This window comes from Penicillium solitum (genome assembly GCF_028829755.1).
Source record: "Penicillium solitum strain IBT 25940 chromosome Unknown utg000002l_segment0_segment0, whole genome shotgun sequence".
NCBI lineage: Eukaryota > Fungi > Ascomycota > Eurotiomycetes > Eurotiales > Aspergillaceae > Penicillium > Penicillium solitum.
The window spans coordinates 642559-668524 of record NW_027072122.1 but is presented as its reverse complement, the minus strand read 5'-3'; the positions used below and the strand labels follow the sequence as shown (position 1 = coordinate 668524).

Genomic DNA, 25966 nt, shown 5'->3' with positions numbered 1-25966 from the left:
GGAGTTCTGTACTTGCGGAAGGGTATGCGTGAGAATTACAATGTCAATCCGGATAGCGGGGCTATCTAAGCGCCGCCTTCCACTTGGGCATATGCACACGTGTACAAGCTAGACCGGTGCGGCTGAGACAGGATTGCTACCACCCATAGATCTACAGGGTGATAGCCACATAGAGATCAGGACAGGCCGCGGTGTTCCCTAAAAGGTTAGCGAACTAATCCAATTAAGTTTACGCATCCGTGCAAGTTTTAGCGCATTTTGCTTTCACATTATGTATGTCGGCGTAGTTGCGGGATTCCAAGTATATACTCCAATACCTAAAGATGGACCTTATTACCCCCTCATGTACCTATGTGTAGGTAGTTTTTAACGACAGCTGTAATGTTCCCAGGTTAATAATACATAATAAATTAATAATATCAACCGCAACATAAGACTTGAGTTTTAAACGGTAAGTGGACATGAACACTTGATAATAAGACCATTGCTGAATTCAAGTAACTAGGATTGCATATGTCCAATACTTATACAATTTATCCAAATGGGGCCACGGAGAAAAGTCATGATTATTATATGTTTGGGTTAAGAAATATGTTTAACTCCAGGAGAGATGATATCAGCTTTGGGTTGAAGATGGCGTATTGATCAAATATCAATAAACGCCATTGAAGGACTGCTTAAAGTTGCCTGCTCCATTTGCCAATCGACGCCAAATCGAAGGTGCAAATGTTGCCACACTTCCAATGAAAACGGTGAGAGAAAGAAATGGGCGTTGGTGAACGAAGTTTTGCAGGGAATGCACAACTGAGACGATTGTCATGGTTTTCGAGGAACAACTATCGAATTTGGGGGAGTGAACGTTGACAATATCGGCATCTCTGACATTGCCGTAGTTGCCATCCGGCAAAGGCAAAGGGGGCACCGGGGGGCCCGGGACTGTCCTTTTCTCATCCTGGGGTGTCAGGTCTTCCACAGTTGTGCTAGGACTATCGAATTGTTAACGAAGAATAATGGCAGATAACGAGGGGGAAACACTGACAAATAGTACTTTTGGGTATTATACCACACCCGGCATATCTGCGACTGCTGAACGCTTTCATGAGGTGAAAGCGGCTTCATTGACTGCAGGAGCTGAGAGTTGAATGGCCCTTCCATCCCTTCGATATTCCATTGGGCCCAAAATTCAAATATCCTGGGATAAAAGCCTGCAGAAGCCCAGTCTACCAGACAAATTCTACCATCTGGTTGCCAAATAATATTCCTTGGTGCAATATCCAAATGACAAAGCACTAGGTCGCAATCACGGAATGAAACATTTCCCTCGCCTGGAAATAATTTGCTATTAAACCATGATTCCATCTGACCTTTATCATCGAAGTCCAAGTCTTCGCCATCAGGCCAGAGAAGTCCTCGAGATAGCCCGCCGCCCAGACTTCCCACACGATTTGCAGTGAGAGTGCTAAAATAATCGAGCACTTGTGCTATTTTGGTTATCAGATGAGGTTCGTGAAGAGGGTCTATCACGTGGCCTTCAACGTATTCCATCAGGATATAGCCACGTCCAAGTTCGTCAGTGAAGAAACGATAGAAACGCGGGACGTGGACTATATCATGATCAAGAAGTTCGTAGGCCTTCCGCTGATTATTGGCTTCATCTTCAGTGACTCCTACTCCAAATTTGATAACAGTATCATTTGAAGTCTTGACGACAAGATTGCCTCCTTGGCGCCCGCCAACAATTCGATCAGGGGCGGCTTGTAAGCAAAGACTTATCAATTCACGGTCCGACAAGGTAGTGGGGTCCATTTATCATAAAAGAAGGATGAAACGATCGTATAAGGCTCCAAGTGGGATTTCTGGCTGAAAGGGGGACTTCTGTGACTCGGGCCGCGTCTAGTGGGTAAGGTCTCTATCGTGTGGGCATCCATCCATGGATGGATCTACCTACGCCCCATCTGGGGTATTACATAACCAAGGTTGGTTCCTTGGAACCTTGGTTGCCCAGGTGCTCACGTGCCCACCTAGGCAGGAACCTTGGAACCTTCCAAGGAACCGGCTTCACATTACCTAAGCCAAGCTTCCTTTATGCCGCGAATCACCGCCAATTTCGAAGCAACACAGATTCTTATCTCATTTGGCAGATGCTACCTATCTTCATATGCTGTTTTGCTAACTTGTAGGTCTACTGAGCCTTTCTTCAGTGGTTGGTAGTTGTGTAATTTCTATCTTACTCGATCCACTTAGTCAGACCCTAGAGCATCCTTCAATACCTATCAATGAAGTGAAGATACTCCACGTTCTGGATGGTATCTACAAGAGCGAATCGAGAAGAAGCAAGCAAGCAAGCATCCAACCGGCAACAAGCATAAGTCTCAGAGAGCTTATCAAATATCCTATGATAAATTATCACGCATTAAATGTCCCTTCGACCCAGTTAAGGGCCTTCAAACCGCCATTACGATGATATTGGAACTGGAGGTGAGGCCATAATATCGAATAACAATTTCCGCGATACATCCAACCCGGCCCAAGTCGTACGTGATGGTATACCTATCGGGGGACGTTAAAATTAAGCTGAGACGGGTGTGCCATATCATACGTACACCCAATACCGACACCCAGATCCTCCACCAGACATTTGGTATTTATCTCGACCATTGGCGTAAATAAGCATCGCAATGGAGGCTACCGTTGTGCCCGGTGTAGTCACAAAGTCCCAGTTTTTCAAAGCAGATGTCGTAAGTGCGTATGAATGACCCGTCCAAACGAGATGCCCAGTGGTGTCTCCATATTCAGCGGCCATGTTCACGCGAACTGAACCAGAGTTGTCCGCCAGAATAAGATAGATAGACCAATGGTTGTCGCTTGTGGTGGGACCAGCTTGTCCTAGAGTGTGCACCACAAGACTCGCATGAGAAATGGCCCGCATATCATTTTCAACTTGTGTCCGAATGAGTCGCACCATTCTAAAAATAAGGCGAATAAAGCACGAGAGATCGAGGAGCTATATCTATAAACTAGAAGTGCAAGTAAGCAAGAAGTAACTGTATAATCAAATTAGGTGAGGGGATGTACGCACTATTGAGCTTGTAGGCTGAAGTGCAGGATTCGTGGGGGTTTTGTTTTCACCCAAATTCCCTGCTGATGCTTTTGTTTGATACTTCTATTCCTCTAAGTAAACATTTGTAAGCTGCCCAACTGTGTTTTGCATGAACCACCCTGGAAAACCCCAAGTTACAGTTTAACGCTTGTTAAACTGAAACAAGCCTTGTAGGCAATCATTCGCGCGCGGCTTTATCACACAAACAGGCCCCACCTTCCCGGTATAAATTTAGCGGTGGTGTGCCTAAATTTCACTTCTAGTGATAGGTCCTCATTTGATTATGTCGGGAGAGCACTACGTCGAGGTGCTTGGTGCAATGTGAGCTGCTTGATTGAGTAGAGAGTTGTAACAAACTAACCTGGAAGGGCTAAGAAATGTGTTCTCGCAGATCGCCCTTATTGTCGACTATTTGAGGCTATTTGTGGGATACTTGTCATCTGCTTGAACTACCTTCTGCCTTGTTTCAAATGCTTTCTGCATGACTCGATAGGATTGATGAATGGATATCCGGTCTAGATTTCTAGTCAAGAGATTGCGGTACGTTGAAACGGCTCGTATAGCCTTTGTCAGCCTCAGAATCTTGGTCCAAAGCACCGTGAATTTGGTATTATGCCCACACATGACCACCATTACTAAATCAGAACGAGTCAATATACTGGCTGAAATAGGCACATTGCATCTCATGCGACCGCTTGAGGTGATGAAATGATTGGTTGGGGTTTAGCGTAAGTGTATCTTTCGGCGCAGACATGGGGCTATGATATGTCAGTATCTAAGGTCGAGTGTGTGTGGTGTGCGCACATGCCAAGATAAAAAGCGTTTCGTGTGGACGATGACGGCCCAATGAAAATCTTCCTTATTTGAGCTGAAAGAGTCAGTGCGGCAGCCGCGCGAAAGATAATTGCTTTATTGGAATACTTGACCAAGGGGTTTGAACGGCTCGCATGGCGTTTGTACTGTGCAAGCTGAAGCATAAGGATCGATGCGAATGGATTGATAATAAAAAGAGATATGGAAGGGTGAAATAGCGAAGAAGAGAGAGAAGCTCTCTTTCTAGCACAACGAAGTGGAAATATATATTTCTGAGGCTCATTCATGGCACTAATCTCAGCGCCGACCCCAACCTAACTTTGTCATAATTTCAAAGCAATTCTGGCTCAATGACACCAGCACGCTCCAAGATTGAATGGTAATGCTCAGGTCTCCGATGCTTTTCGAAAGCAAACACGGTAGTCTTAGGACGACGACAATCAGCCAAGTCAATTGTGGCGACAACAACATCGTCTGCCTTTGTCTCTGCTTCCTTAATAATATGGCCAAGAGGATGCACGATCATCGTTCCACCAACCAGCGGGTGTCCATCCTCGGCGCCCGTTTTCGCCACATTAATACTGAAGCAGCCGTTCATATAACTATTTCCCTGACAAGAAAGCCTATGATGCAACAAAACTTCTTCCTCGGCCGCCTCTGGACTCAGATCCACCATATACCCCTCGGAAGTTGTGGCAAATGCAGTAGTATTGTAACCACAACACATGATCTCCATTCCTTGGAGACCATATACTCGCCATGCTTCGGGCCATCGTCGATCGTTGCAAATCAGCATACCAATGATCGGATCGCCTTTTCCAGCAGTCGTCACGGTATCGTCAGTACTGCTAGACTTCTTTAGAACACCATCGACAAGCCCCGGGGCTCGGAATGCCGGAAACCCGAGGTCTCCGTTGCGGAAGTAGCGCTTTTCCAGCTGTTGAAATGCACCTGGCGCAGTGCGTGGCTCGACAGTTCCCGGAAGATGCACTTTGCGGTATTTTCCAACAACCTTGTTTGTTTGGGCCGAGTAGTACACGCTAGAGTTGTAGTCGATGTGAGAGCCGTCTTTTTGCACACTCCGTTCCGCATAGCCTACGTAAACGTCGATGCCAAGAGAGTGAGCATGGTCGAAAAGAGGCTTGACATTTGGAGATTGCTCAATTCCGCCCTTGCTTGGGTCCTCAATATCGAAGTATTGGCTCAGGTCTTCCCCATCGATTACGTATCTAGGGAAGAATGTGGTGAAGGCTAGCTCGGGGAAAACGGCGAGTTTTGCACCTTCCTTCGCAGCATGATCCAAAAGAGTAAGCATGCGCTTCAAGACATCTTCACGTGAGTCTGCAAGATGGACCGGACCAAGTTGGCAAGCAGCAATGGTCAATAGTCGTGGAGATTCGGCATTGTTGGAACCCATCGCAGAAGTATGGGCGCTGATTCAACGACTTGGACAAGGTTCCAGAGAGACGTGGACAAATGATCGTAATCAACGATGCAATTTGGCAATAACATGAAATTGTAAATCAAGAAGTATGAACAGTGTGAGGCTGTTCTATTCAAAGCTGGAAATGAAACCTCCGCACTCCATATGTGCAGGGCCATGCAGCGACATATTTACCCCAACCAACACCGTGTATCAAAGCTCACCCACCCGCTGAAGGGAGGGGTAATTTGGGGTATTTTGAGTGGCTTATCTACATCGACTATCAAGTTATCTCAACGTCGGAATTACCGCGATAATCTAATCTCAAGGGCTATCGGATACTTCATTGACTTGCCGAGATATCGGCAAGTGCTAATCCAAGGATCCTCGAGAAACATACATCTACAACATAGTTTGATAAAACTATCCTTCTTGTTGTTATTAACATCAGTGGTCATATTGTCATTACTCCGATTCTTGATATTGATATATCATTGTTATTATTGTTATATTCCCCACATTTTTACTGCCCATGATCGGTTTGGAGACACATAGATAGTGACCTTTGGGGAAAACCCAATACCCAAAGCGAGAATGCGGAGAAATCATCGGCCAATGAGCTGTTTGGCTCTATGTTTCGTACATATCGTTATCTCTGGGGCAATAGTGTATAGGTAGTATGCTCAGGTATAAAACAGTGAGAAAGCGGCTTGTTTTTAGTTTAGGGATAGAAGTATTTGTCAGTTTCTCGAGAAAAGAAGTTGTGTGCGTATCTTTATTCTGATAATCATCCAAATGAGTTTCGATTCCAGCCCTCGGCAGCCAGACGAACGGCAACCGATCAAAAGCTACGCCTATCAACATCATGAAAATGCCCTGGACAAGCGCCCGTCAATTCGAAATTATGCAGTCACAAGAGTCACTTCCCTCAAACCTCCTATGGAAAACATCAAAAATCCGTTTACCTTACTGGCCATGCTGAACGCCCAGCAATGGGCTTTTTTGGCGGTCTCCTTTGCCGGATGGTCATGGGACTCGTTTGATTTCTTCACTGTATCCCTCACAGTCTCTGATTTGGCCGAGACATTCAACAAATCAACCACGGATATCACATGGGGGATTACTTTGGTGCTTCTACTGCGACCGTTTGGCTCGATAGTATTTGGAATTGCGGCAGATCGCTATGGACGAAAGTGGTAGGTCTTAGGTCTTGACAGGACTAGACAGTTGAATTTGAACCATCCACTCATTATTGCCCCAGGCCCTTTATCGTGGCAAATACTATTTTCGTCATCCTGGAACTTGCTACGGGGTTTACTCAGACATATGGACAGTTCCTTGCAGTTCGTTCTTTATTTGGAATTGCCATGGGCGGACTATACGGAATTGCAGCTGTTACAGCCCTCGAAGACTGCCCCGAGGAAGCGCGTGGTCTAGTGTCAGGCTTAATGCAGCAAGGATACGCGTTTGGTTATCTTCTGGCTACAGCATTTGCACGGGCATTGGTCAACACTACAAAGCATGGTTGGAGACCCCTATTTTGGTTTGGTGCATGTCCACCAATTCTCATCATTGCCTTCCGCTTCTGCCTTCCAGAAACAAAGGCATTTCAGGCCCGGCAAGCGATTCGCGAAGAGCAAGGAAGTCTGGCTCAGACATTCCTTGCAGAGGGACGAGTTGCTCTAAAGCGGCACTGGCTGTTACTGGTCTATCTCATTCTCCTAACATCCGGACTTAACTTCATGGCACACGGCACCCAAGACTTATATCCTACGATGTTGAGCAACAAATTGAACTTTTCAGCAGATGCAATTACAGTAACCCAGATTGTTGCTAATCTAGGTGCAATCACCGGAGGAACAACTGTGGGATACTGTTCACAATTTCTTGGTCGACGACTCAGTATGATCATTGTTTGCATTATTGGAGGGGCTCTTTTGTACCCTTATACTATGGTGCAATCAAAGGGCGTAATTGCAGCAGCTTTCTTTGTGCAATTCTGTGTCCAAGGAGCTTGGAGTGTGATACCCATTTACATTATGGAGCTTTCGCCTAGTTCCTTCCAGACTTTTGTCCTTGGAACAGCATATCAGATGGGAAACCTTGCTTCAGCTGCCTCATCCACGATTGAATCAACCCTTGGCGAGCGTTACCCACTCCCACCGGTGACACGGGCAGACGGTACCATTGTCAAGCGCTTTAACTATGGCAAAGTCATATGCATCTTTATGGGAGCAGTTTATGCTTATAGTATTTTCATGATTTTTATTGGACCGGAAAAGCGAATTCGTGTCTTGAATGCTGAGCATGACACTGAGGTTGGTGAGGTGATCGATGAATCAAAATCACACATCACTAAAGTCCAAGTCTAAATGGGTTCAGAGCTTCTGTCGATCTCATCGCAGAGTTCCCTGGCGGTTGCCTGCTCGGAAAGGATTATCTGTTATATAAATCGAGTGTCTAGTCAAAAAGAAATTAATCATTCCATGTGATGCACTCGAATTTGCTCCAACTCCAAAGAGCACGGCGGAAGTTTTATCAGAGAACAAAGCCAACCCTAACATGAAGGCCTATCCATCCAAAATTTCTCAAGCAGGAAGACTGTGGGAATATAAAGCCCGGCCTTGATGACAGCTTTGCAACATGAAAAAGAAGCAGAATTTCGGTTCCTGGTAGAGTATTGGACAAGTCTTGCACGCGAATTCCACCGTTGAGCGACAAGAGGGGTGGATATTAAACTGAGTGGGGACCCAAACTCAAACGCGAACTTTTGCCCCTCTTTTTCATCGATATAAACAAACGCCACGTTCCACGCCAACTCTCTAAGAGACTCAATTTCCACTCGTCTCCAGCAAAAGCCAGCCAAATCACCCAATTCAACTACCCAGCCAATCCGCAAAGATGCGCTCAGTCCCAGAGCCCCCACAAAATCTGCTAGACAGAGTCAACGCGGCCGAGCACAGTCCCTCGCGCGATTCCAACGTGAAATACGTCTTCCATGTCATCCACAGTAAAGCCGAAGATCTATCCGCGTTTGAGGAGATAGACTCAGAGGACGATGAGGTGGAGTCTGAAGATGGTGATAGCCAAAGGCAGCACAGATTTGACACCCTCGAGGAGGCCAACAAGGCTGCTCTGGCTCTTTTCGGAAGCGAGTATGAGGACTTCTTTGATCAAGAAGAGGATATGTCCAACTGGTACGAAGAGGGTACCAGCGAGGTTATGATGAATGACGTGATATGGCAAGTTGTCGACGGGATGCTTTCGTTGCAAGCTCACGACGCCGAGGAGGGGATTGTAGGTCAGGTTTACATCTTTGCCTCGAGAACCTAAGGTACATCTTTGCCTCGAGAACCTAAGGTTGAAGAGAATAGAAGAGAAAGCTGGAGGGGAAAAGCAAAAGTAAATTCTGATCTCGAAGTTTGGTTCTGTGTACAAAGCCTTTTCTTGGTATGGAGAATTGTATGTTGAAAATCAAGAATCCAGGAAATGAATGACACATAGCCCACCGAAGCTTATCATCTTCATGGCTTACTAAAAAAAATCAATGAGATTAGAAGTAGGGAGTTTGAGTTGAACAAGTGTAACTTACGGCGTGCGTGGCTTCGTCACTCTGCCCGGGGTAACAGAGAGCCCAAGGAAGTCATGCGGCTTTTTCTTCCGATAGATATCAGTATACCGCAAGCCGTCCACGACTGATAGTCTCACCAGATGATCACGTTTGATATGAGCACGGAGTTTCACTACCTTGGGGGTGGTAGTCTCGAGGTTATCGAACTTCGGGCAGTAGGGACACTTGTAGACGCAGGGAGGAATTGTCTAAGGACAACAAGGATTAGTATCGGCTTGAATGGAAGATTTGGGTGCTTCCACTCACAATGATCGCGTGTTCCATCGGCCATTGGCTTGGCTGGTGCTCATCACAAGCGCAGAGCTTCTTATTCTCCTGGCTGATTGATTCTATCAGTCAGCCATATTCAACAGTCCGATTCAAAGCGATGCTTACAGCCATTTGGTGGGTGGTACGTCCCTGTTTGACTTCCAGTAGTGACCATACACCCCATAGTAGGGACTCCCGGGGGCAGCCTCAGTCGGCTGAGACTCGGCAGGGGTTGTTGGTGTATTTTTGGTCATGGTGGTGGTGGGGTGAATGTGTTTCTGAGTGGGATCTTGAAGTGAGTTGATATCAAGAAAGGTAAAGTGCTGATATGATGGCTCAAATGTGGGAGATGGGGAAGCAGAACTAAAACGGAAGGAACCCAAACAGGAAAGTGAAATCGACAAACAAACCCATCTGATATGATATGGCACGTGAGGAGGTTATGTCTGGGACTGAAGACGTCAGGAGTCTATCGTAATATCAAAAGCATCATCATAAATTCATTCTCACAGAATATTTACAAAACATATTTGAACAGCGGCGACTTGTCTCCCATATCGAACAACTGTTCCTCGGTGTAGTTAACCCTCGCGTCATCAGCAATCCTTTCCTTCTTCGCATTGCCCAGCTTGTAAGTCCATTCGAGGAACAAAGCAACAAAGAATCCAACCCCACCGAGTGCCAAACTGAGGCCGAATCCAGTTGTGTACTTCGGGCTCTCTTTCTCAATATACATGAAGCTGCCCAATATGCCACCAATATTGCCGACACAGTTCACCAATGCAATACCCATAGCCCGGCGGGACGCTGGGGCAATGTTGTTTGCATTCCAAGACGCAGCTCCGGGCTGGATAGGGTAAATACCGATGACAGACAAGACGACTGCAAAGTAGGCCACTCCTTTCTTTTCTTCGAGGGCTCCATTAAGAGACATAATGATAGAATAAGCCACTACGACGATTATCATGGGGATGCACACAAATGGCATTCGCCAATAGAAGCGATCGGAGAACCGCGCAAACACGATAGCAGATATCGCGCCGGCAATATATGGAGGGGCAGAGGTGAGCTGGGCATTCGTGGAGCTGAAGCCCATGGCTTTGGTGATGGTCGGGAGGGTGAACTTGGTACCTGGATGCAGACTATATTAGCACAATGTGTCGTATAGGATTCGAAGGGCTGTTACCATAAGACAAGGCAGACTGGCAAAACAAAAGGTAGCCTTGCACGTATATCCTCCAGTTCAACAGGACCACTTTGAGATCTCTCCACTTGAAGCCCGCCTCACCGGTACTAGTTCCTCCTTGCTTGATGAACATTGAAAGTTCAAGATAGCGAATTTCTTCAGGGGATAACCAGCGCTTGGATAAAGCCGGGGTGTCGATGAGGAGGAAGAAACAGGCAATACCTAGTGCCACACTAGCAAGGCCTTCAAGGATGAAGATCCACCGCCATCCCTCAAGTCCAGCAGTACCGTCCATCTTGGCAATAGCGGCAGCCAATAGGCCGGAGAACGCGCCGGAGAGCGCACTGGCGCAGTAGAAGTATGAGATACGAAGCGCTAATTCCTTAGGCATGTACCAGTAGGAGCAAAGGTAGATAGCGCCAGGGAAGAATCCAGCCCTATAAAGAAAAACATTAGGGTGAAAACGAAATGTGGTTGATTAATGTCACTCACTCAAAAACACCGAGTAGGACTCGAGTGGTCATCAGACCAGCAAAATTTTTAACCAGGCCTGTGCATGTCATGATAATACCCCAGCTCAAGACAAGAAGGCCAAGGTACATTGAAGGGCGCTTGAACTTCTTGAGAACGATGTTGCTGGGAACTTCGAACAGGACGTAGGGAATAAAGACTATGTACGAGTCAGTACACCTTGCGCTTACAGCCAAGAAATATTAAGCTGTCTGGGTGTGTGCCGCAGGAAATAAACTCACATATGGAAAGAACAGTATTATATTGCAATCCCGTCATATTGAGATCTTGGACCATGCCTTCGATTTTAGCATTGCCGATGTTCGCACGATCGATGTGGCACATCAGGTACAGCACTGCGAGCATGGGGATTAAACGCTTATCGACCTGTATAAAGAGTTAGCCAGATATTATATGTGAGAATATTATTAAGCATTTTCACCTTATGAAAGACCTTTTTCCGTTTCTCCTCCGAATAGTTATTATAGAAATCTGCATCATCGGCAGTTAAACCAACGACACGGAAGTCTCCAACCTGGGTGACCAGAGAGGGTTTGGTAATGTGTTCGACATGAGAAGACTGATCGACAATCTCGACATCGTCTTTTCCAATTGAACCGCGGTTCATAGCTAGAACTATAAGTAATACACAGCCTTTGGCTACTTCGAATAGACCAAGCTCGAGAGATGTTCCTGTATATATAGGGTCTCAGAAGATCGGCACAAGCAAGTCGACGAAAAGGTACGTTATATATGCTATATACCTAGTTACATCGTGTCGGCTAACCTCCATAGATTGGTGGAATGATTTCAGCTTTCGTTGTTTACCCCAGTCTTGGCGACTACGTTCCAACAGCCAAGAAATGCGGGGAAGCTTGGCCATTGAAGGGCCATGATCCAATGATTTCCAAAATTAGGCCGGACGATCTATGAGTGACCGGTAGTTGGTCTGTGCCAAGGTGAGCTTGTTGACGGGCATCCAGTCAGAACCCAGCCTGCTACGGAAAGCACTAACAACCACCGCGGGTGGTCATGCGGGGTGTATGTTTTCCCCAACAGAGCAATGATGGACCTTTCTCCGGGCTTTGGTCCCGGCCTTTCTCCGAGGCTTTATCCAGGCGCTTCTCCGGACCTTTCTCCGGGACTATCCGCTCCGACCTTGTTTAGACATACCTATCTCTCATTTCCGCAGCAATAGAAGAGATTTATATCCGGCCTCTGCAAGTTCACGACAGTCTATTGGTGGGGAATGTGGTTATTCATGAGCCGCAGTATCATCAAGACCATCACGGATTTCGCGCACGGCTTGGGATGCTCATTCGGTGGCTTGACTCATCTAGCCGACTTGGGAAAAGCTGCTAGGATCCTTGGAAGATCAAAAGCCTCGTGGTGTACGACAAAAAAGCATCACACAAACTCTAAACTAACTCGATGAAATTTAACAACAAAGCACTTCTAGTCTTTCCCCCTTGGATTTGCATGTCTCAATTCCACGACAGACTGGGTCTCTTAGTGAGCAACTCGCTCAGTAGATGTGTGAGAATCTAGAGAATACCCCGCATATTTGTTCCATGAGTAGGCCGGACAACCTCCAGCCAGACAAGAAATATAACGCAGCGCCAAATCCAGGTGGGGCTGGGAAGGCAGCCGAGAAGCGTGTCGGCAAATATAGTCAAAGCTTTATTTGATCATAAGGGATATGTTGACTAGCCTGCATAGAAGGTTGAGGCCATAAAGGCGATGCGTGTTGCGTTCTCAGACCGGCATATCTTCACGAGAAGATTGGGAGATGAAAGAAAATAACTAGGTACCCGGAGCTACACAGCGGTATAGGTGCCATGGGACAAACCTCCCTTTTCGGGTATTATTGATGACTGAATGCTTCATTCCTCGTTCTCCTTGGGACTTAGACCGCGGGGATGGACTTGTCAATATATTACTAGGAGATTAAAAGGTAATCACCAATACGATAACGTTAAATTTTGTGAAGGGGCTGTTTCCTTCCCCTGGAAAACAATTTTATACGAACCAAAAGAGGTTTTCATGAAATGCAGGCCTATCAACTTCTAATAATGTGAATATTGCATACATGTATTGTGCGAGAAATGAAACATATCGCTCTTAGAACTCGATCCGCCATGCCTTTCCAATGCCAACATTCGGGTTCTTCACAACAGCATATGATGCCTTGCTGCCCTCCTGCTCGTAGAACTCCAACGAGGTAGTAGAGGCCGACTTGGCTCCATCTTCAATGACAGTCACAGTGTTCTTACTCTTCCATTCGGCAGGAGGGTCAACAACCACCACTCGCTCGACTGTCACGCCAGCCATGGTCTTGAGGTACTCAGCAGTCTTGGGTCCCTTGGTTCCAATGTCCTCCGACGACAACACCGACTCGCGGTAGTTGAAGCGGCGGTGAATGTAGGCGCCACGCTCGTAGTCGAATGTCTCGCCGTCATCCACGTATAGAGTGCCTTGGGCTCCACTGTTCTTGTCTAGGGTAATGACCAGTGTATACGGATCCCATCGCATAAGACCGGTGCTGCGACGAGGACGGTCCTTGCGGGGGATGATGTGACCACCCTGAATCAGCACAGGAACCTTCTCCTCCGGGGCAGGGACGGTGTGTTTCTTGCCCGCGCCCTGGTAGACGGTGAAATCGAAGTAGTCATAGTACTTCTCGTCGTCGGAGATATACACATCCGCGGTATAAGTGTTCTCCTGCACAACAGGCTTCACGAGAAGACCTGTGGAACCAAGGTACAGCTGATCATCGATGGCAAAGCCTTGTTCGTCCTCTGGGAACATGTAGTACTGAGGCCGCACAATGGGCGTACCATTAACTGAAGCTTCATGGAAGGCAGTGTACCAAGCAGGCATAAGTTGGTACCTGAGGCGGATTGCCTGAGCGATGTAGGACCGTTGCGGTTCGCTGATCAGGTACGGCTCACGGCGGCGAGTATCGATGTGAGCATGTGCGCGGAAGAAGGGATACCAGATACCTGTCTGGTACCACCGGGTCAAAAGGTCCTTATCGGGGTTGTGGAAGAATCCTCCGACATCTGCGCCGGCAAAGGGGAAGCCAGCGATACCGTTTGTCAGAACCATGGGGAGAGAAGCCCCGAGGTGCTCCCAGGTGGCCTGGTTGTCTCCAGTCCACATAGCAGACACACGCTGGGCCCCAGAGTAGTACGAGCGCGTCAAGATAAATGGCCGGCGCACCTCGCCCTTCTTGCGCTCCAGCATTGCTTTGTAGGTGGCATCCAAAAGGGTCAGACCATTAAGGTTGTGAATATCGCGATGTTCCCAGTTTCCATAGTGCAAGTTGTCCTTAGGCATGGTCATGTCAGGTCCGTTGAAAACGGAGGGTTCATTCATATCATTCCAGATGAAAAGATTCTGAAGCGATCCCTTGAATTTGTCGAACTTGTGCAGGGTCGCCCACCAGGCCTGTGCAGCGGGGTTGAAGCAGTCGACCCAGTTTGAGGAACCTGGCCAGCACCATCCATCGTAAATCTCGCCATCCTTATTCAGTACAGCAAGTTTCTTGCTTCTAAGCTCCTCGGAAACAAAGTACTTGTCCGCATTCTTAATGTGCGGATCAATCAAGACCACGAGCTTTCGCTCGGTTTCATCGAGCTTTTGCTGCATACCCTTGGGATCGGGGAAGGTGAGGGAGTCCCAGGTGAAGTATTTCCGGTCATCGGTATATTCAAGATCAAGCCAAATGACATCGTATGGAATCTGGTACTTGTCGAACTTGGCGTTGACTTCCTTGACATCCTCGTCCGTAACATAGTTCCAACGGCATTGATGATATCCAATGGCAAACTGTTGGGGCAGTTGTGTATATCCCGTGAGTTCACCATATGTCTTACTGATATCATTCGGTGAGGGGCCGAGGAAGACGAACAGGTCAATCTGACCCGATTCGGAGATCCAATGAGTGTGTGTATCTGTTTTTGAGCGGGCGCCCAAGGCAAGGGGGTTGGAGGAGGCAGTGGACTTGACAATATCGATCCACGTTTCCGCTGCATTAAGCCAGAAGACCCCGACAGTGGAGTTCTTGCGGTGGGCTTGCATCAGCGGAATAGCTCCGTACAAGGTCATCGGGCTTTCGAGTTCATACTCGAAGACATCCGAGTTGTACAGACGGTAAGGGTTCTCATGGTTGCCAGACCCACCTCTGGTCTCTTTGAGCGAGAGCGAATCTGCGTGCTCCGGGATACCAAATACGTGATTATAACCGGGGAAGGTGATATCAAGAGCAACGCTCTCGGGACCACGCGGCTTTGAGTCGGTATTTCCCCCAAACGTCTCCTCCCACCAGGTGCCCTCGTCCTCGCCGGATTCGCCGTCTTTGCCGTCTACCTTCGGTCGCCAGTGCTCCAAGTTCAAGAAACCTTGGTGGTTCAATTGAACATGGGTCTCTCCGTCTCGCTGAAATTCAACTCCGAATGGCGCGTGGCGAACAATTGCCTGGAATTTGTCGCCTGGGCCGTATAAAATGTTGGTGAATCCAGTTTCAGTCTGAGCGTTCAACGTGGCCAACTTGCTGACTTCCAAACCACCCACGATAGCCCATTTCTCAGTTTCATCATATCGCTTCTTGTTCGCTTGGCTGCCATGTCGCATTTCAATGTCGCCCTTCATCCGCTTCTCTTCATCCACCACAATGCGGGCGGCTCCCGATTCCAAGAAAGACACTGTGAGAGGTAGCCGGACCTTCTCATTGGCACTTGTTGTTTTGGAAATGACTCCAGTAAGGATGCCATCTTTGAAATGTATGGTGGCGGGGTCGAGTTCGTAGGGTGAGCTCCATGAAGTGCCTTGGGAGGAGGCGTTATCGGCGTAGGCACGGTTTCGTTTGCAGAATCCGGACTGATCGCAAGTTTTGAAATCCTTGTGTTTCACCGCCACTGTTCGTACCATGAGTGTTAGCCTTTTGCAATCTTGCGTTTTGGCAAAAAGCAGCCTTACAACCGGGGACGACAATGCATCCAAGGAGGATAACCAAGGAGAGCAACATTGCCCAACGGGGCGCAGGTAGACTCCTGGCCATGGTGAAATAAATAATATGATCAATCAGAGACCCTCAATCTCCGACAGAATGGCGTAGGTTATCACGAAGTGACCTGCATTTAGAGGTGGAGATGCCATCAACAGAAGCTACAAGCTGGCCTGAGCTGGGGTAAGACACCTAAGGCAACAAGGCATCACATTAGCTCCTGAACAGCCAATCAACTTGTTTTGCCTTTGAGCCAATCCGTGTCCACGACAGGAAACCCTTACTGATGTACGGAGTACAGATGTACTCCGTACAGATACTGCTTCTACAGATACTACTTCTATACATATTTTAACACGCCACGGATTAAGGATATTTATTTATAATGGTAACTAAGTCTTGGTCGCAGTCTATAGCTCCCCCCCAGCCTCTGCCCTGACAACCCGCTGTTTGCACAGTGCTAAATCTCGCAAATAGCCATCCCTTCTAGCAGCCACAGGGCATTCAAAAGCTTGCAAGAGGCTGGTTGACCTTCGGGGCCGCAATTCAGTGTCTCCCGTAAAAACCGACAGAAGTACAGTACTCCAAGATTTGTTATTAAACTTCAGCTCCCTATCTATTTATGTGTACAGGATAGTAGTATAGTGGGTACAGCCTCATTCTCCAAACTGCAGCGGAAAATCGAGTACCCAAAAATAGAATTCAGGAGCCAGTATGAGAGATTAGAGTGCACATGGTGCTGCAGCTGAACTTCAGGGGCAACGACAAGGGACCGGGCTAGATGTGAGTTGTTATCCCACGTGTTAGAGACCATGGTATGAAGATGGGTGATCTTATTTTTATTGAGCTGTTAGTTTTAACGTGTTAGATATTTCTATCTTTGTAATTGAAAAGTAAAAGAGTGAAGCAAAAGAGTTGTATACAACTTTTCAACGGCAAGGTCCCACCATTTTTGGCCTTAGCATTCTGGCATCAACACCCCTCCTTGTGGCCACCAATCATCGGCCCAAGTGGGAAGGCCCGAATTTTTTAAAAGGCCTCTATTTAATCCTCCCCTCTTCCTGCTCTCTTTTCCTACTTCATACCTGAATTATTATTCTCATACATTCAAAATGTCCGCCAACGAGGAACAGACGTATGTCACAATCAATCTTTGTCCCAATCCCCTTTACCTTTCGATTTTCATTACCCCTCAATGCCGGTCAAGCTAACCAAATGCTCTAGTTTCATTGCCATCAAGCCCGATGGTGTCCAGGTACGGACACAGCACCATTCGATCCGAATCCATCACGGACCCGGAAGAGTTTCGCAATTGAACAACATTTACTGACAATGTCAACCAGCGTGGACTCATTGGCCCCATCATCTCTCGCTTCGAGAACCGTGGCTTCAAGCTCGTTGCCATGAAGCTCACCTCCCCTAGCCAGGACCACCTCGAGAAGCACTACGCTGATCTCGCCACCAAGCCCTTCTTCAAGGGTCTCGTCGCCTGTTAGTTGCCTCTCCCGAATCGTTCCGCAAATCACAATACATTAACACAGCTCTAGACATGCTGAGCGGCCCCATCTGCGCTATGGTCTGGGAGGGTAAGGACGCCGTCAAGACCGGCCGTGTCCTCCTCGGTGCCACCAACCCCTTGGCTTCCGCCCCCGGTACCATCCGTGGTGACTTCGCCATCGTAAGAGACCCCTGATGCTCTCTGATATCGCTTTTTTCCCCCCATGCTGACAACACTAGGATGTCGGCCGCAACGTCTGCCACGGTTCCGACTCCGTCGAGAACGCCAAGAAGGAGATTGCTCTCTGGTTCGGTGCCTCCGAGGTCCTCAAGTACACCTCCGCCCAGTCCGCTTGGGTTTACGAGTAAATTCCTCGTCTTTAACTAGACTGGTCGGATGGATTTCTTTTTCGGATACTTCTAGCATAGAATAAAGCAGCGGTTCTGAGGAAGAAGCCCAGTGGCTTTGGAAAATACACAATATACAAATTCATATTATTTATGAATATAGTTCTCTCTGGTATCACAGTAATGCTCGACTAGCTCATCCTCTGCGGAAGAGCCTCCTGGTTAGGTTTGCTGTCGGTGTAAAGACCGACCTTGCAAACCACGGTGTCGCCCAAACACTCGCTGCCAGCCGGACTGGCAACAAAGCTTTCGTGATTGCATAGGCCGTAGCAAATTCCAGCACTAATCGAACCCCTGCGCGATCCACCGGCTTCTCTGCGGTGGTTTCATGCTCCGCAACAGTATTCACGTCGGACTCATCCACCCAACCTTTCTTTTTCAGCCAGCGGCCGAAACGCGCAGCTCCCTCGTCGAAGGCATTGGTCTCGCTTGTCTGCGATGCAAGGTCCGGCATCCAGGCACCATAGTGAAATGCGCCAACCAACCCAAATAGCGGAAGAATAGCGGTCATTTCGTGAAGTATTAGGAATGATGTGATGTGGGTGACCGGCGCACCAAATAACGGTGTAGTATATGTGCGGAGAAAGCGAGGGAGCCGGTCATTGAACCGGCGCAGGCGAGAGCGAGAGTCATTAGGGATAGGCTGTGACGCTTTCGGTGGCTGTGGGGGAGAGGGAGTGGAAATAGTTCGTCGCGACGCATGCGATCTAGTATTTCGAGCTGTTTGCAGACGGAGGTAGCGGAGAAAGTTGGGTGGTCGGGAAGCCATGTTATTGTGGAAGGATTGGCTAACTTGAAGGGTTCGCAAAGAGAGGTTATATATGTTCAAAAGAGAATCGTTCTCTGGCGGCCAATATACAGGAATGCGAAACAGTTAGGTGCTCGCGTTAAGCTCGTCGATCCCGATCTGAGAAATGACGATTATCTCGCTGAGTCATCTCAAGCGCTGCCATTTTTTTTTTTGCTCTAGCTCTTCGGGTCAAGATAGAGTGTCACTCCTTGCATAGAAACAGTATTTAAGACTTTAGATCCACATAGAATATTTGCAGTAGACCTTTAATGCGCGATGGCCACTAAGATCGGCAGCTGTAGACATCATCGTTCCCGATACGACTGGCGCATATGGTGACATGGTCCACTTTTGCCCGAATCCTCTCTTCTTCATCCAACCCCTCCCATTGCCGACCCATACACTCAAAGGACGCAATGGAGAAGAAGATCACTGAGAAGATCGCGGCTCTGCCGCCAGATGCTAACTACTTTTCCTTGGAGTTCTTCCCTCCAAAGACCCGGATGGTGGGGGTTACCCCGCGTGCTGAACGCATCGTGAACATTTGCTAATATGGTCTACTACAGGGTTTCGCCAACCTGTCCGCGCGTCTGGAGCGTATGGCACAAGCACTCCGTCCTCTCTTTGTTACGGTTACTTGGGGTGCCGGCGGTAGCACTGCGGCACGATCGCTCGAGCTGGCGGAAGTATGCCAGCGCCAACTGCAGTTGACGACCGTCCTGCATCTGACATGCACGAACATGAGCCGCAAGCTCGTGGATATGGCTCTAGATGAGGCCAAGGCTCTCGGAATTCGCAACATTCTTGCCCTACGAGGAGATCCGCCCCGCAGTGAGGAATACAACATGCATGGAGAGGATGATAGCAACAAGGATTTCACTTTCGCCGTTGATCTGGTACGATATATTCGCCAGACACACGGCGACTACTTCTGTGTCGGTGTTGCCGCATACCCCGAGGGTCACCCTGCCGACACCTTCCAAGACGTCCAGGATCCCATCAGAGATATTCCTTACCTGGTCGAGAAGACACTGGCTGGAGCAGATTTCATCATGACCCAACTCACCTACGACATCGAAGCTTACCAGAAGTTCGAGCATGCGCTTCGCAACCATGAGTCTGGTGCTTTCAAGACCATCCCCATCATTCCGGGCTTGATGCCCATCCACAGCTATAAGATTCTGACTCGGGTGACTAAGCTCAGCCATGTCACGATCCCACCTCCCATTGCCAGACGCATGGAAGAATTGAAGCACGACGACGATGCTGTCAAGCGCGCGGGTGTGGATATTGTTAGCGAGATTGTGGGTGGTATAAGGGACATTCCCTCCCCGGGCCCGCGAGGATTCCATTTCTACACGTTGAACTTGGAAAAGACAGTATCATTCATTCTGGAACAATGCGACTTGATTCCGTCGTACTCGGATGCTGGAGAGCTTGCTATCGAGGATGATCCCGCATCGATTCCACTCGATTTCCCTGGACGTGCGCTGCGAAGACGCCGTGCTTCCTCTATCAACTCGCAACCTCACAACCGCGTCATTGTGGACAAGCTGTCAGTCCACGAGTCATCGCAGGACTCCGTCCATGAGGCCCTCGCAGACAGCGCAGGCGTTCCCGCGCCTCCGCCAAACCGCAGCACTACTCTTCTCATCTCCGAGGGTCTTGGTGCCCTTGGTAGAGAAGCAACATGGGATGACTTCCCCAACGGACGATGGGGTGATGCTCGCTCGCCTGCCTTCGGTGAGATTGACGGCTATGGTCCCTCGCTCCATGTCACTGCCAACTCCGCACGTAGGCTATGGGGCAACCCCGTGGACTCCAAGGACATGAGCACACTTTTCCGCCGCCATGTCTCGGGAGATCTGCACATGGTTCCGTGGTCTGAGGGTGGTGCCGAAGAAGATGGTGACGGTTTGAACGCAGAGACTGAGCTTATTCGACCGGAGTTGTTGAAGCTCATTGATGGCCGCGGCTGGTGGACACTGGCGTCACAGCCCGCAGTGAACGGTGTACACAATGACCACCCCATCTTCGGCTGGGGTCCCCAAAGAGAAGGATTCGTCTTCCAAAAGCCATTTGTGGAGTTCTTCTGCTCGAGCAACGACTACACCAACATCCTGAAGCCAATGTTTGCCAAGCACGGCCACGACAAGCTCACCTGGTTCGCGACAAACATCAAGGGCGATTTCGAGTCATCGCTCCCAACCCAGCCTGCCGATGTAGAGCTCGATGATCTTGGCTCCAACCCCGAGAGTGTCAACGCTGTCACCTGGGGTGTATTCCGCGGCAAGGAGATCGTCACCCCGACCATCATCGAGGAAGTGAGTTTCCGTGCGTGGGGTGAGGAGGCTTTCCGAATCTGGGACGAATGGCGTCGTATCTACCCCCGCGGATCGCCCAGCGAAACCTACCTAGACACAACCAAGAACGACTCTTGGCTTGTGTGTGTTGTCGGACAGCAGTTCGGTGCCGGTACTAAGCGGGGCTCCAAGGAGGAGGAAGACGAGGTTAAGTGGATGTGGCGGGTCTTGGCGGGCGAGGAGGCTTAAGAATGCGTCTTTCTACAAATCGGAATAAAGATATACCCTGTGCCAATGAGGGTTCTTACGGTTGACGGTTTAATGAGGGCAAGCCTGGACATATGGACTATGAATGCCACAAAATCTGGATTTATGTATACTAGTCTTGACCCTATCTCATCGAGATGAATATTACGATTATGCGTGCACGTCCTTCTTTGATATATATCTTAAATCGATTGATAGGTTTCATACGCCAATTGCTAAGCAAATGCTTCTATAAATACGTATCGTTTCTCATGCAAGCGTTTGCCAGAGGCGATCCTCACTGATGCGAGCTTGATCACAACTTCTCGGCAAACCCGTGTTCCTCGAGTCCGCTAGCGTCGGTGTCCGGGGTAGCAATTTCAGACTGGGCCTCAGCGTATTTTTGTCTAGCATTGTCAAGTAGGCCCCATGCCTTGGGCTTGCGGCGGGGTTGATCAGGGCCGTTGGCCGGGAGTTGATATCCACGTAATCTGGGATGGTTGTTAGCGATTTGAACCAAAATAACGCGTTTGGAATTGACATACCTAGGACCTTTTCCACTACTCTCCGGCATCGAAGAGGCATAAACACGAGCAAAGGTCTCAATGTCCTGCTCGAAAGACCCACGTTGGATACTCTCCCGCACTCCTGCGAAGAATGTATCCATCACGTGGAAATTGTGGACTTGAAGGAGCGCCCAAGCGGTCATCTCCTTGGCAAGTAGGAGATGGTGAATATAAGCACGATGGTAATTCTTGCAAGTGTAGCATTCACAACCCTCGCCCAGCGGAGATGTATCTGTAGTGTGGTCTCCGGTCCAAAGATCTATTCCCAAAGGCCGAGGTTCGGACTTGCCCTCTTGTAAGGCAGCAGGAGCGGGGAAGGTGAATTCCATCGCGATGCCGCCATCTGACGCTGCGCCCTGCAGAGGCGTTGTCAGAAGGTCTGCTCCAAGCGATACGTCTCGCAGGATAGTGTGGGGTGTCTCGGGCTCACTGAAGAGCAATCGAGGAAGGTTCGCCAACGATTCTGGGACGAATCCCAATGACGCAGACTGATATAGCGCGAGGCCGGATATATCCCAACGGAACTCGCTCTCCAAATCATCCAAATAGAGGGACTGCTGCGCATTATCAAGAGGCAAGACAGGTGCAAAATATGCGCTCTTTGACTTCTCTTGCTCTGGTACAGCGTCTCCATAGAGCTGCTCCAATGCATCTCGAGTCCAGGCATGCGTCCGGTCAACCATCTTCCCCCGCCTCTTGGATCCTGGCTGTTTATTAGCCAGGTCCACCATCCCGATTGCAATATCCGGTCTCAGTTTTTGAACTGCCTTCACATAATCATGCGCAGATAACTGAGTGAATCCGACTGAGGTCAGCAGCGCAATGGAACTCGTTGTATTCGCGGGTGGGCATGAGATTGGAGGGAATCGCCGCGGACCTAGGATCAAAGGCGTATCCTCGGCCACACAAATGAATTTCTTCAATGGCGACTCATGATCGGCGGCGGGTGTCTTGTAAACGGGGGCCTGCTTTTTGGCGATGACTTATTATAGCATGCGCTGTCAGCTATGTCCAGATGAGAACCGATGGTAGTCATAATGCAGTATTCCGCTTACAATCTTCCAATCCAGCATACAAGCTGTTGATCCCGGTGTGATCGCGCATCACATCGTGCGCAACATGTGGGACTGTGCCCCGCGAAGTGAGCGGGACATGGTGCGGTGTCGCGAGGGTCTTTCGGCCTGGAATGGCCAATTTGCCTACTCGTGGCGCAAGGACTGGAGCAGTGGAGGCCAGGACACTGAAGGTCATCGCTGGGGACGCGGACGTCGCTTGGTCCATGGCGTTCGTGGTTATTGAAAGACCATGTTGCGGGCGGCCTGGATCTTGTTCTTATCGGCCAGGAGAAATTGGATTTCCCGATAAACATCACCCTCACTATCCTTCGGACACTTCGTTGGACTATTTTGCATATATTCAGCAGGAACTGAGGATCTTGATTTACAATTTTCAAACATTTACACCTAATCACAGCCCTTCGCCCCAATCAATCATGACAGGCACATCAGCCCCGCCGACGCGACGCGGAGCTCTCATTGTTGTCGAAGGACTCGACCGCGCGGGCAAATCGAGTCAATGTGAGATGCTACGGGATTCGCTCTCGCAGCAAGGGCACGTGGTTAAATACATTCGATTCCCAGGTACTTCGTTACGCATTCATTATGGGTGCCATTGGTCTAATATTATCCTCTAGACAGAACAACACCCATCGGGCAATTGATTGATAGCTATCTACGCGGCACATCGCACCAAGATGACCATTCCATTCACCTCCTTTTCTCGGCGAACCGGTGGGAGATTGCAAAGGGCATCGAAGAAGATATCACGAATGGAACAACAGTCATTGTAGACCGATACTCATATTCCGGCGTTGTCTACTCTGCCGCGAAAGCGAACCCCACACTATCACTGGAGTGGGCCTGGCAGCCAGAAATCGGTCTACCGCGCCCGGATATCTGCCTATTCCTTAGCATTTCACCCGAAGAAGCAGCAAAGCGCGGTGGGTTCGGCGCCGAGCGATATGAAAATGAGGCAATGCAGACCCGCGTGCGGGAGCTCTTCCGAGCGATCTTCGAGAAGCAGCAGGATGTTTCCATTATCGATGCGGGTAAATCCATCGATGAGGTGTCACAGGAGATACAAGGCGCTGTAGCTGGTTGCATTGCGCGTTTGGACGTGACCGGCGCGTTGAGGAAATTGGAGCCTCTTGCGAATTTAGCGAATTAGAAATAAGATTGGGCTTGGTTCTACTTGGGTCTCATTCAACGAGTTCTGCATCATCCCAGTCGCTGTCTTCAATCACGATTTCGAGCTTTGATGGAGGTCGAGTCGAGCGGTGCTTCTGTCGGCCCTCGAAATCAGAGTCGGATTCTATCTCGACTTCCTCGAACCAATTTGGGCCTAGGTCATCTTGGGTCGGTTCTTCTAGCATTGACCTTGGTCCAATAGATGAAGATCGAGTTCCTGAAGATGCATCCACGGCGGCAGACTCTTTGCGAACACGTTTCTCTTTCTTTCTGAGAATTGCGCGCGCTTCTTTCTCTGCTCTGTTGCGGAAGCTTAGCTCACGCATCATTGCCACCCATTGTACGGTGTTTTCACACGATGGGCAGGTCCCTTGGGTGGGCACCAGGAGGTCTGGTTTGTTGGTCGCGTCAAGGAATGTGGTAGATAGACATAATAAATGACTCGTGCCGCGGCAATTCGGATGTGGACACACCACTATTTGTTGTTCGTCCGGAGAGATCGACTCTTTACAGACCGTGCACTGCAGATCATCCGGGTCTTCCAACATAAACATTGACTTTTCGAGATGATCTTCAAGCCTGGTGTAGTCAACTGATAGGTTGTTAATGCTTCCAACGGGCGCGAGCTCGTCGCCTTGCTTGGAATCTGGCGGCATTGGAAGGTTGTCTCCATCTATAATAACTTTGACGTTGTCCGGCAACCGACTATCCACACGGTCATTCCAGGCCCGCCATACACGGTAGACATCGGCACAAAAGAAGCGGACTCGTAATGGCCAAGAGGAGAAATAGGTTGAGCGAAGTAGGGAATGCAAATCCTCCAAATGCGCCATTAGGGATCTCCGAGTCCGCGCTCTAGGTTTCGGTTTCGGCTTGCCCGTCTTCCCATTGGCATTGGCACTAGCCTTTGCTCGAGGCTTAGGGTCTAAGTCATCTTCGGAATCAAGGTGCCGCGACCTTTCCGGGTGTTGCCAAGCCCATCTACGCGAAATGAGAAATTAAGACGCGATGTATATAAACAATTCACATGCGACTTACTCGAATTGCAAGGCGCCAACTCTGCTCGTGAAACCCTCTACGACAAGGGTCATTTCCCAGGGGCGTAATTTATCTCTGGCGGTTCGTTTGGCCCCACCTTTAGCGACACCGTTGTGCTGAGGGAGTCGTCTGATCGGGTTTGGCGTCGAGCCGATGTACAGTGAGGCGTGTCGAACGGTCGAGCGGAGCAGATAACAACAATAATAAGCCGGGATTGGTTTTGGATTTTCGGATTCCTCCATGATGTTTGATTTGGAGAAGATTTATATGCTTTTTTTCACATTGAGACGTTTAATTCAACGTTGTAGGCTTGTCAAGTCCTTGAAATTAGCTCTGCCTATCGAATACGGGCGGGTCCTAAACGGTACCTTGATATACACCGGATCACATGATAGTGTATTTTTTTTACCCTCTCAAGGGGGAATGGAAGTGCAATCTACAACATAGGGATGTTATTGGATATTTAATGGAAATTACTACATATTTAGTTAAGGGATATGCAAAGAATTTTACTCGACAGTCTCTATAAATAAGTTAAACCCCATCTAATATACATTTGAACATATCAGAAAGACAAAAACAATAATAAAATACATATTTAGACCATTGAAATATAACAAATTATAGAAACAAGGTCTATACGCAAGTAATATCACGCTAGAGAGTATCCGAGGCTCATCCTTTATCAATTTGTTGTGTCACAAGACACTATATATCCACCAGATATACAGTCTCGTAATATTGGGCTCCCAAATACACCCGTGGACAAGAAAATCATTTAGGGACACCGTATGATGTTCCCCCCGTTTGCAGCATTGCAGTATAATTACTAAACTTTCAGGTGAAACTCAGGGCCTAAGCGGTACCTGAGCTCAGATTAGCTCATTCTTACAGTAACTCGTATACCGTACTGATCGGTACCATCGCGGCTGGGTTGAAGGTTCCCCCATAG

The 25966-nt window shown here is 48.6% G+C and overlaps 14 protein-coding genes across 14 annotated transcripts; 5 read left to right on the top strand and 9 right to left on the bottom strand.

Moving 5' to 3' along the window:
* Positions 1 to 652: 652 nt before the first annotated feature.
* N7455_003882 (uncharacterized protein) lies at positions 653 to 1806 on the bottom strand (the record flags this gene model as incomplete). Its single annotated transcript, XM_040962098.2, has 2 exons — positions 653 to 986; positions 1040 to 1806. 2 exons carry the CDS (start codon positions 1804 to 1806, stop codon positions 653 to 655), a joined length of 1101 nt encoding a protein of 366 aa, XP_040807456.2.
* A 638-nt stretch (positions 1807 to 2444) lies between these two features.
* N7455_003881 (uncharacterized protein) lies at positions 2445 to 2965 on the bottom strand (the record flags this gene model as incomplete). The annotated part of the gene is made up of 2 exons (XM_040962089.2): positions 2445 to 2550; positions 2604 to 2965. 2 exons carry the CDS (start codon positions 2963 to 2965, stop codon positions 2445 to 2447), a joined length of 468 nt encoding a protein of 155 aa, XP_040807451.2.
* Positions 2966 to 4244: 1279 nt separating this feature from the next.
* Positions 4245 to 5330, bottom strand: N7455_003880 (uncharacterized protein; the record flags this gene model as incomplete). The annotated part of the gene is made up of 1 exon (XM_040962101.2): positions 4245 to 5330. One exon carries the CDS (start codon positions 5328 to 5330, stop codon positions 4245 to 4247), a length of 1086 nt encoding a protein of 361 aa, XP_040807455.2.
* Positions 5331 to 6131: 801 nt separating this feature from the next.
* N7455_003879 (uncharacterized protein) lies at positions 6132 to 7708 on the top strand (the record flags this gene model as incomplete). Its single annotated transcript, XM_040962085.2, has 2 exons — positions 6132 to 6532; positions 6598 to 7708. 2 exons carry the CDS (start codon positions 6132 to 6134, stop codon positions 7706 to 7708), a joined length of 1512 nt encoding a protein of 503 aa, XP_040807457.2.
* A 529-nt stretch (positions 7709 to 8237) lies between these two features.
* Positions 8238 to 8669, top strand: N7455_003878 (uncharacterized protein; the record flags this gene model as incomplete). Its single annotated transcript, XM_040962100.1, has 1 exon — positions 8238 to 8669. The coding sequence occupies one exon, from the start codon at positions 8238 to 8240 to the stop codon at positions 8667 to 8669; it is 432 nt and encodes a 143-aa protein (XP_040807472.1).
* A 255-nt stretch (positions 8670 to 8924) lies between these two features.
* On the bottom strand, positions 8925 to 9470 carry N7455_003877 (uncharacterized protein; the record flags this gene model as incomplete). The annotated part of the gene is made up of 3 exons (XM_040962091.2): positions 8925 to 9155; positions 9214 to 9286; positions 9343 to 9470. The coding sequence occupies 3 exons, from the start codon at positions 9468 to 9470 to the stop codon at positions 8925 to 8927; spliced, it is 432 nt and encodes a 143-aa protein (XP_040807454.2).
* A 263-nt stretch (positions 9471 to 9733) lies between these two features.
* N7455_003876 (uncharacterized protein) lies at positions 9734 to 11540 on the bottom strand (the record flags this gene model as incomplete). Its single annotated transcript, XM_040962097.1, has 5 exons — positions 9734 to 10347; positions 10403 to 10839; positions 10895 to 11072; positions 11155 to 11299; positions 11355 to 11540. The coding sequence occupies 5 exons, from the start codon at positions 11538 to 11540 to the stop codon at positions 9734 to 9736; spliced, it is 1560 nt and encodes a 519-aa protein (XP_040807463.1).
* A 1493-nt stretch (positions 11541 to 13033) lies between these two features.
* Positions 13034 to 15941, bottom strand: N7455_003875 (glucan 1,3-alpha-glucosidase ROT2; the record flags this gene model as incomplete). The annotated part of the gene is made up of 2 exons (XM_040962095.2): positions 13034 to 15831; positions 15893 to 15941. The coding sequence occupies 2 exons, from the start codon at positions 15939 to 15941 to the stop codon at positions 13034 to 13036; spliced, it is 2847 nt and encodes a 948-aa protein (XP_040807452.2).
* A 1091-nt stretch (positions 15942 to 17032) lies between these two features.
* Positions 17033 to 17786, top strand: N7455_003874 (uncharacterized protein; the record flags this gene model as incomplete). The annotated part of the gene is made up of 5 exons (XM_040962105.1): positions 17033 to 17055; positions 17145 to 17175; positions 17264 to 17411; positions 17468 to 17598; positions 17658 to 17786. The coding sequence occupies 5 exons, from the start codon at positions 17033 to 17035 to the stop codon at positions 17784 to 17786; spliced, it is 462 nt and encodes a 153-aa protein (XP_040807461.1).
* A 175-nt stretch (positions 17787 to 17961) lies between these two features.
* N7455_003873 (uncharacterized protein) lies at positions 17962 to 18594 on the bottom strand (the record flags this gene model as incomplete). Its single annotated transcript, XM_040962088.2, has 1 exon — positions 17962 to 18594. The coding sequence occupies one exon, from the start codon at positions 18592 to 18594 to the stop codon at positions 17962 to 17964; it is 633 nt and encodes a 210-aa protein (XP_040807464.2).
* Positions 18595 to 19031: 437 nt separating this feature from the next.
* N7455_003872 (methylenetetrahydrofolate reductase (NAD(P)H) MET12) lies at positions 19032 to 21167 on the top strand (the record flags this gene model as incomplete). Its single annotated transcript, XM_040962092.1, has 2 exons — positions 19032 to 19121; positions 19182 to 21167. 2 exons carry the CDS (start codon positions 19032 to 19034, stop codon positions 21165 to 21167), a joined length of 2076 nt encoding a protein of 691 aa, XP_040807465.1.
* Positions 21168 to 21410: 243 nt separating this feature from the next.
* N7455_003871 (tRNA-ribosyltransferase family protein) lies at positions 21411 to 23021 on the bottom strand. Its single transcript, XM_040962099.2, has 3 exons — positions 22786 to 23021; positions 21710 to 22712; positions 21411 to 21655 (listed from the first exon to the last, which is right to left on the bottom strand). The coding sequence occupies exons 1-3, from the start codon at positions 23009 to 23011 to the stop codon at positions 21481 to 21483; spliced, it is 1404 nt and encodes a 467-aa protein (XP_040807470.1). The 5' UTR covers positions 23012 to 23021; the 3' UTR covers positions 21411 to 21480.
* Positions 23022 to 23222: 201 nt separating this feature from the next.
* On the top strand, positions 23223 to 23956 carry N7455_003870 (bifunctional thymidylate/uridylate kinase; the record flags this gene model as incomplete). Its single annotated transcript, XM_040962102.2, has 2 exons — positions 23223 to 23370; positions 23424 to 23956. 2 exons carry the CDS (start codon positions 23223 to 23225, stop codon positions 23954 to 23956), a joined length of 681 nt encoding a protein of 226 aa, XP_040807450.2.
* A 31-nt stretch (positions 23957 to 23987) lies between these two features.
* N7455_003869 (structure-specific endonuclease subunit SLX1) lies at positions 23988 to 25256 on the bottom strand (the record flags this gene model as incomplete). The annotated part of the gene is made up of 2 exons (XM_040962107.2): positions 23988 to 24957; positions 25015 to 25256. 2 exons carry the CDS (start codon positions 25254 to 25256, stop codon positions 23988 to 23990), a joined length of 1212 nt encoding a protein of 403 aa, XP_040807469.2.
* Between the last annotated feature and the right edge of the window lie 710 nt (positions 25257 to 25966).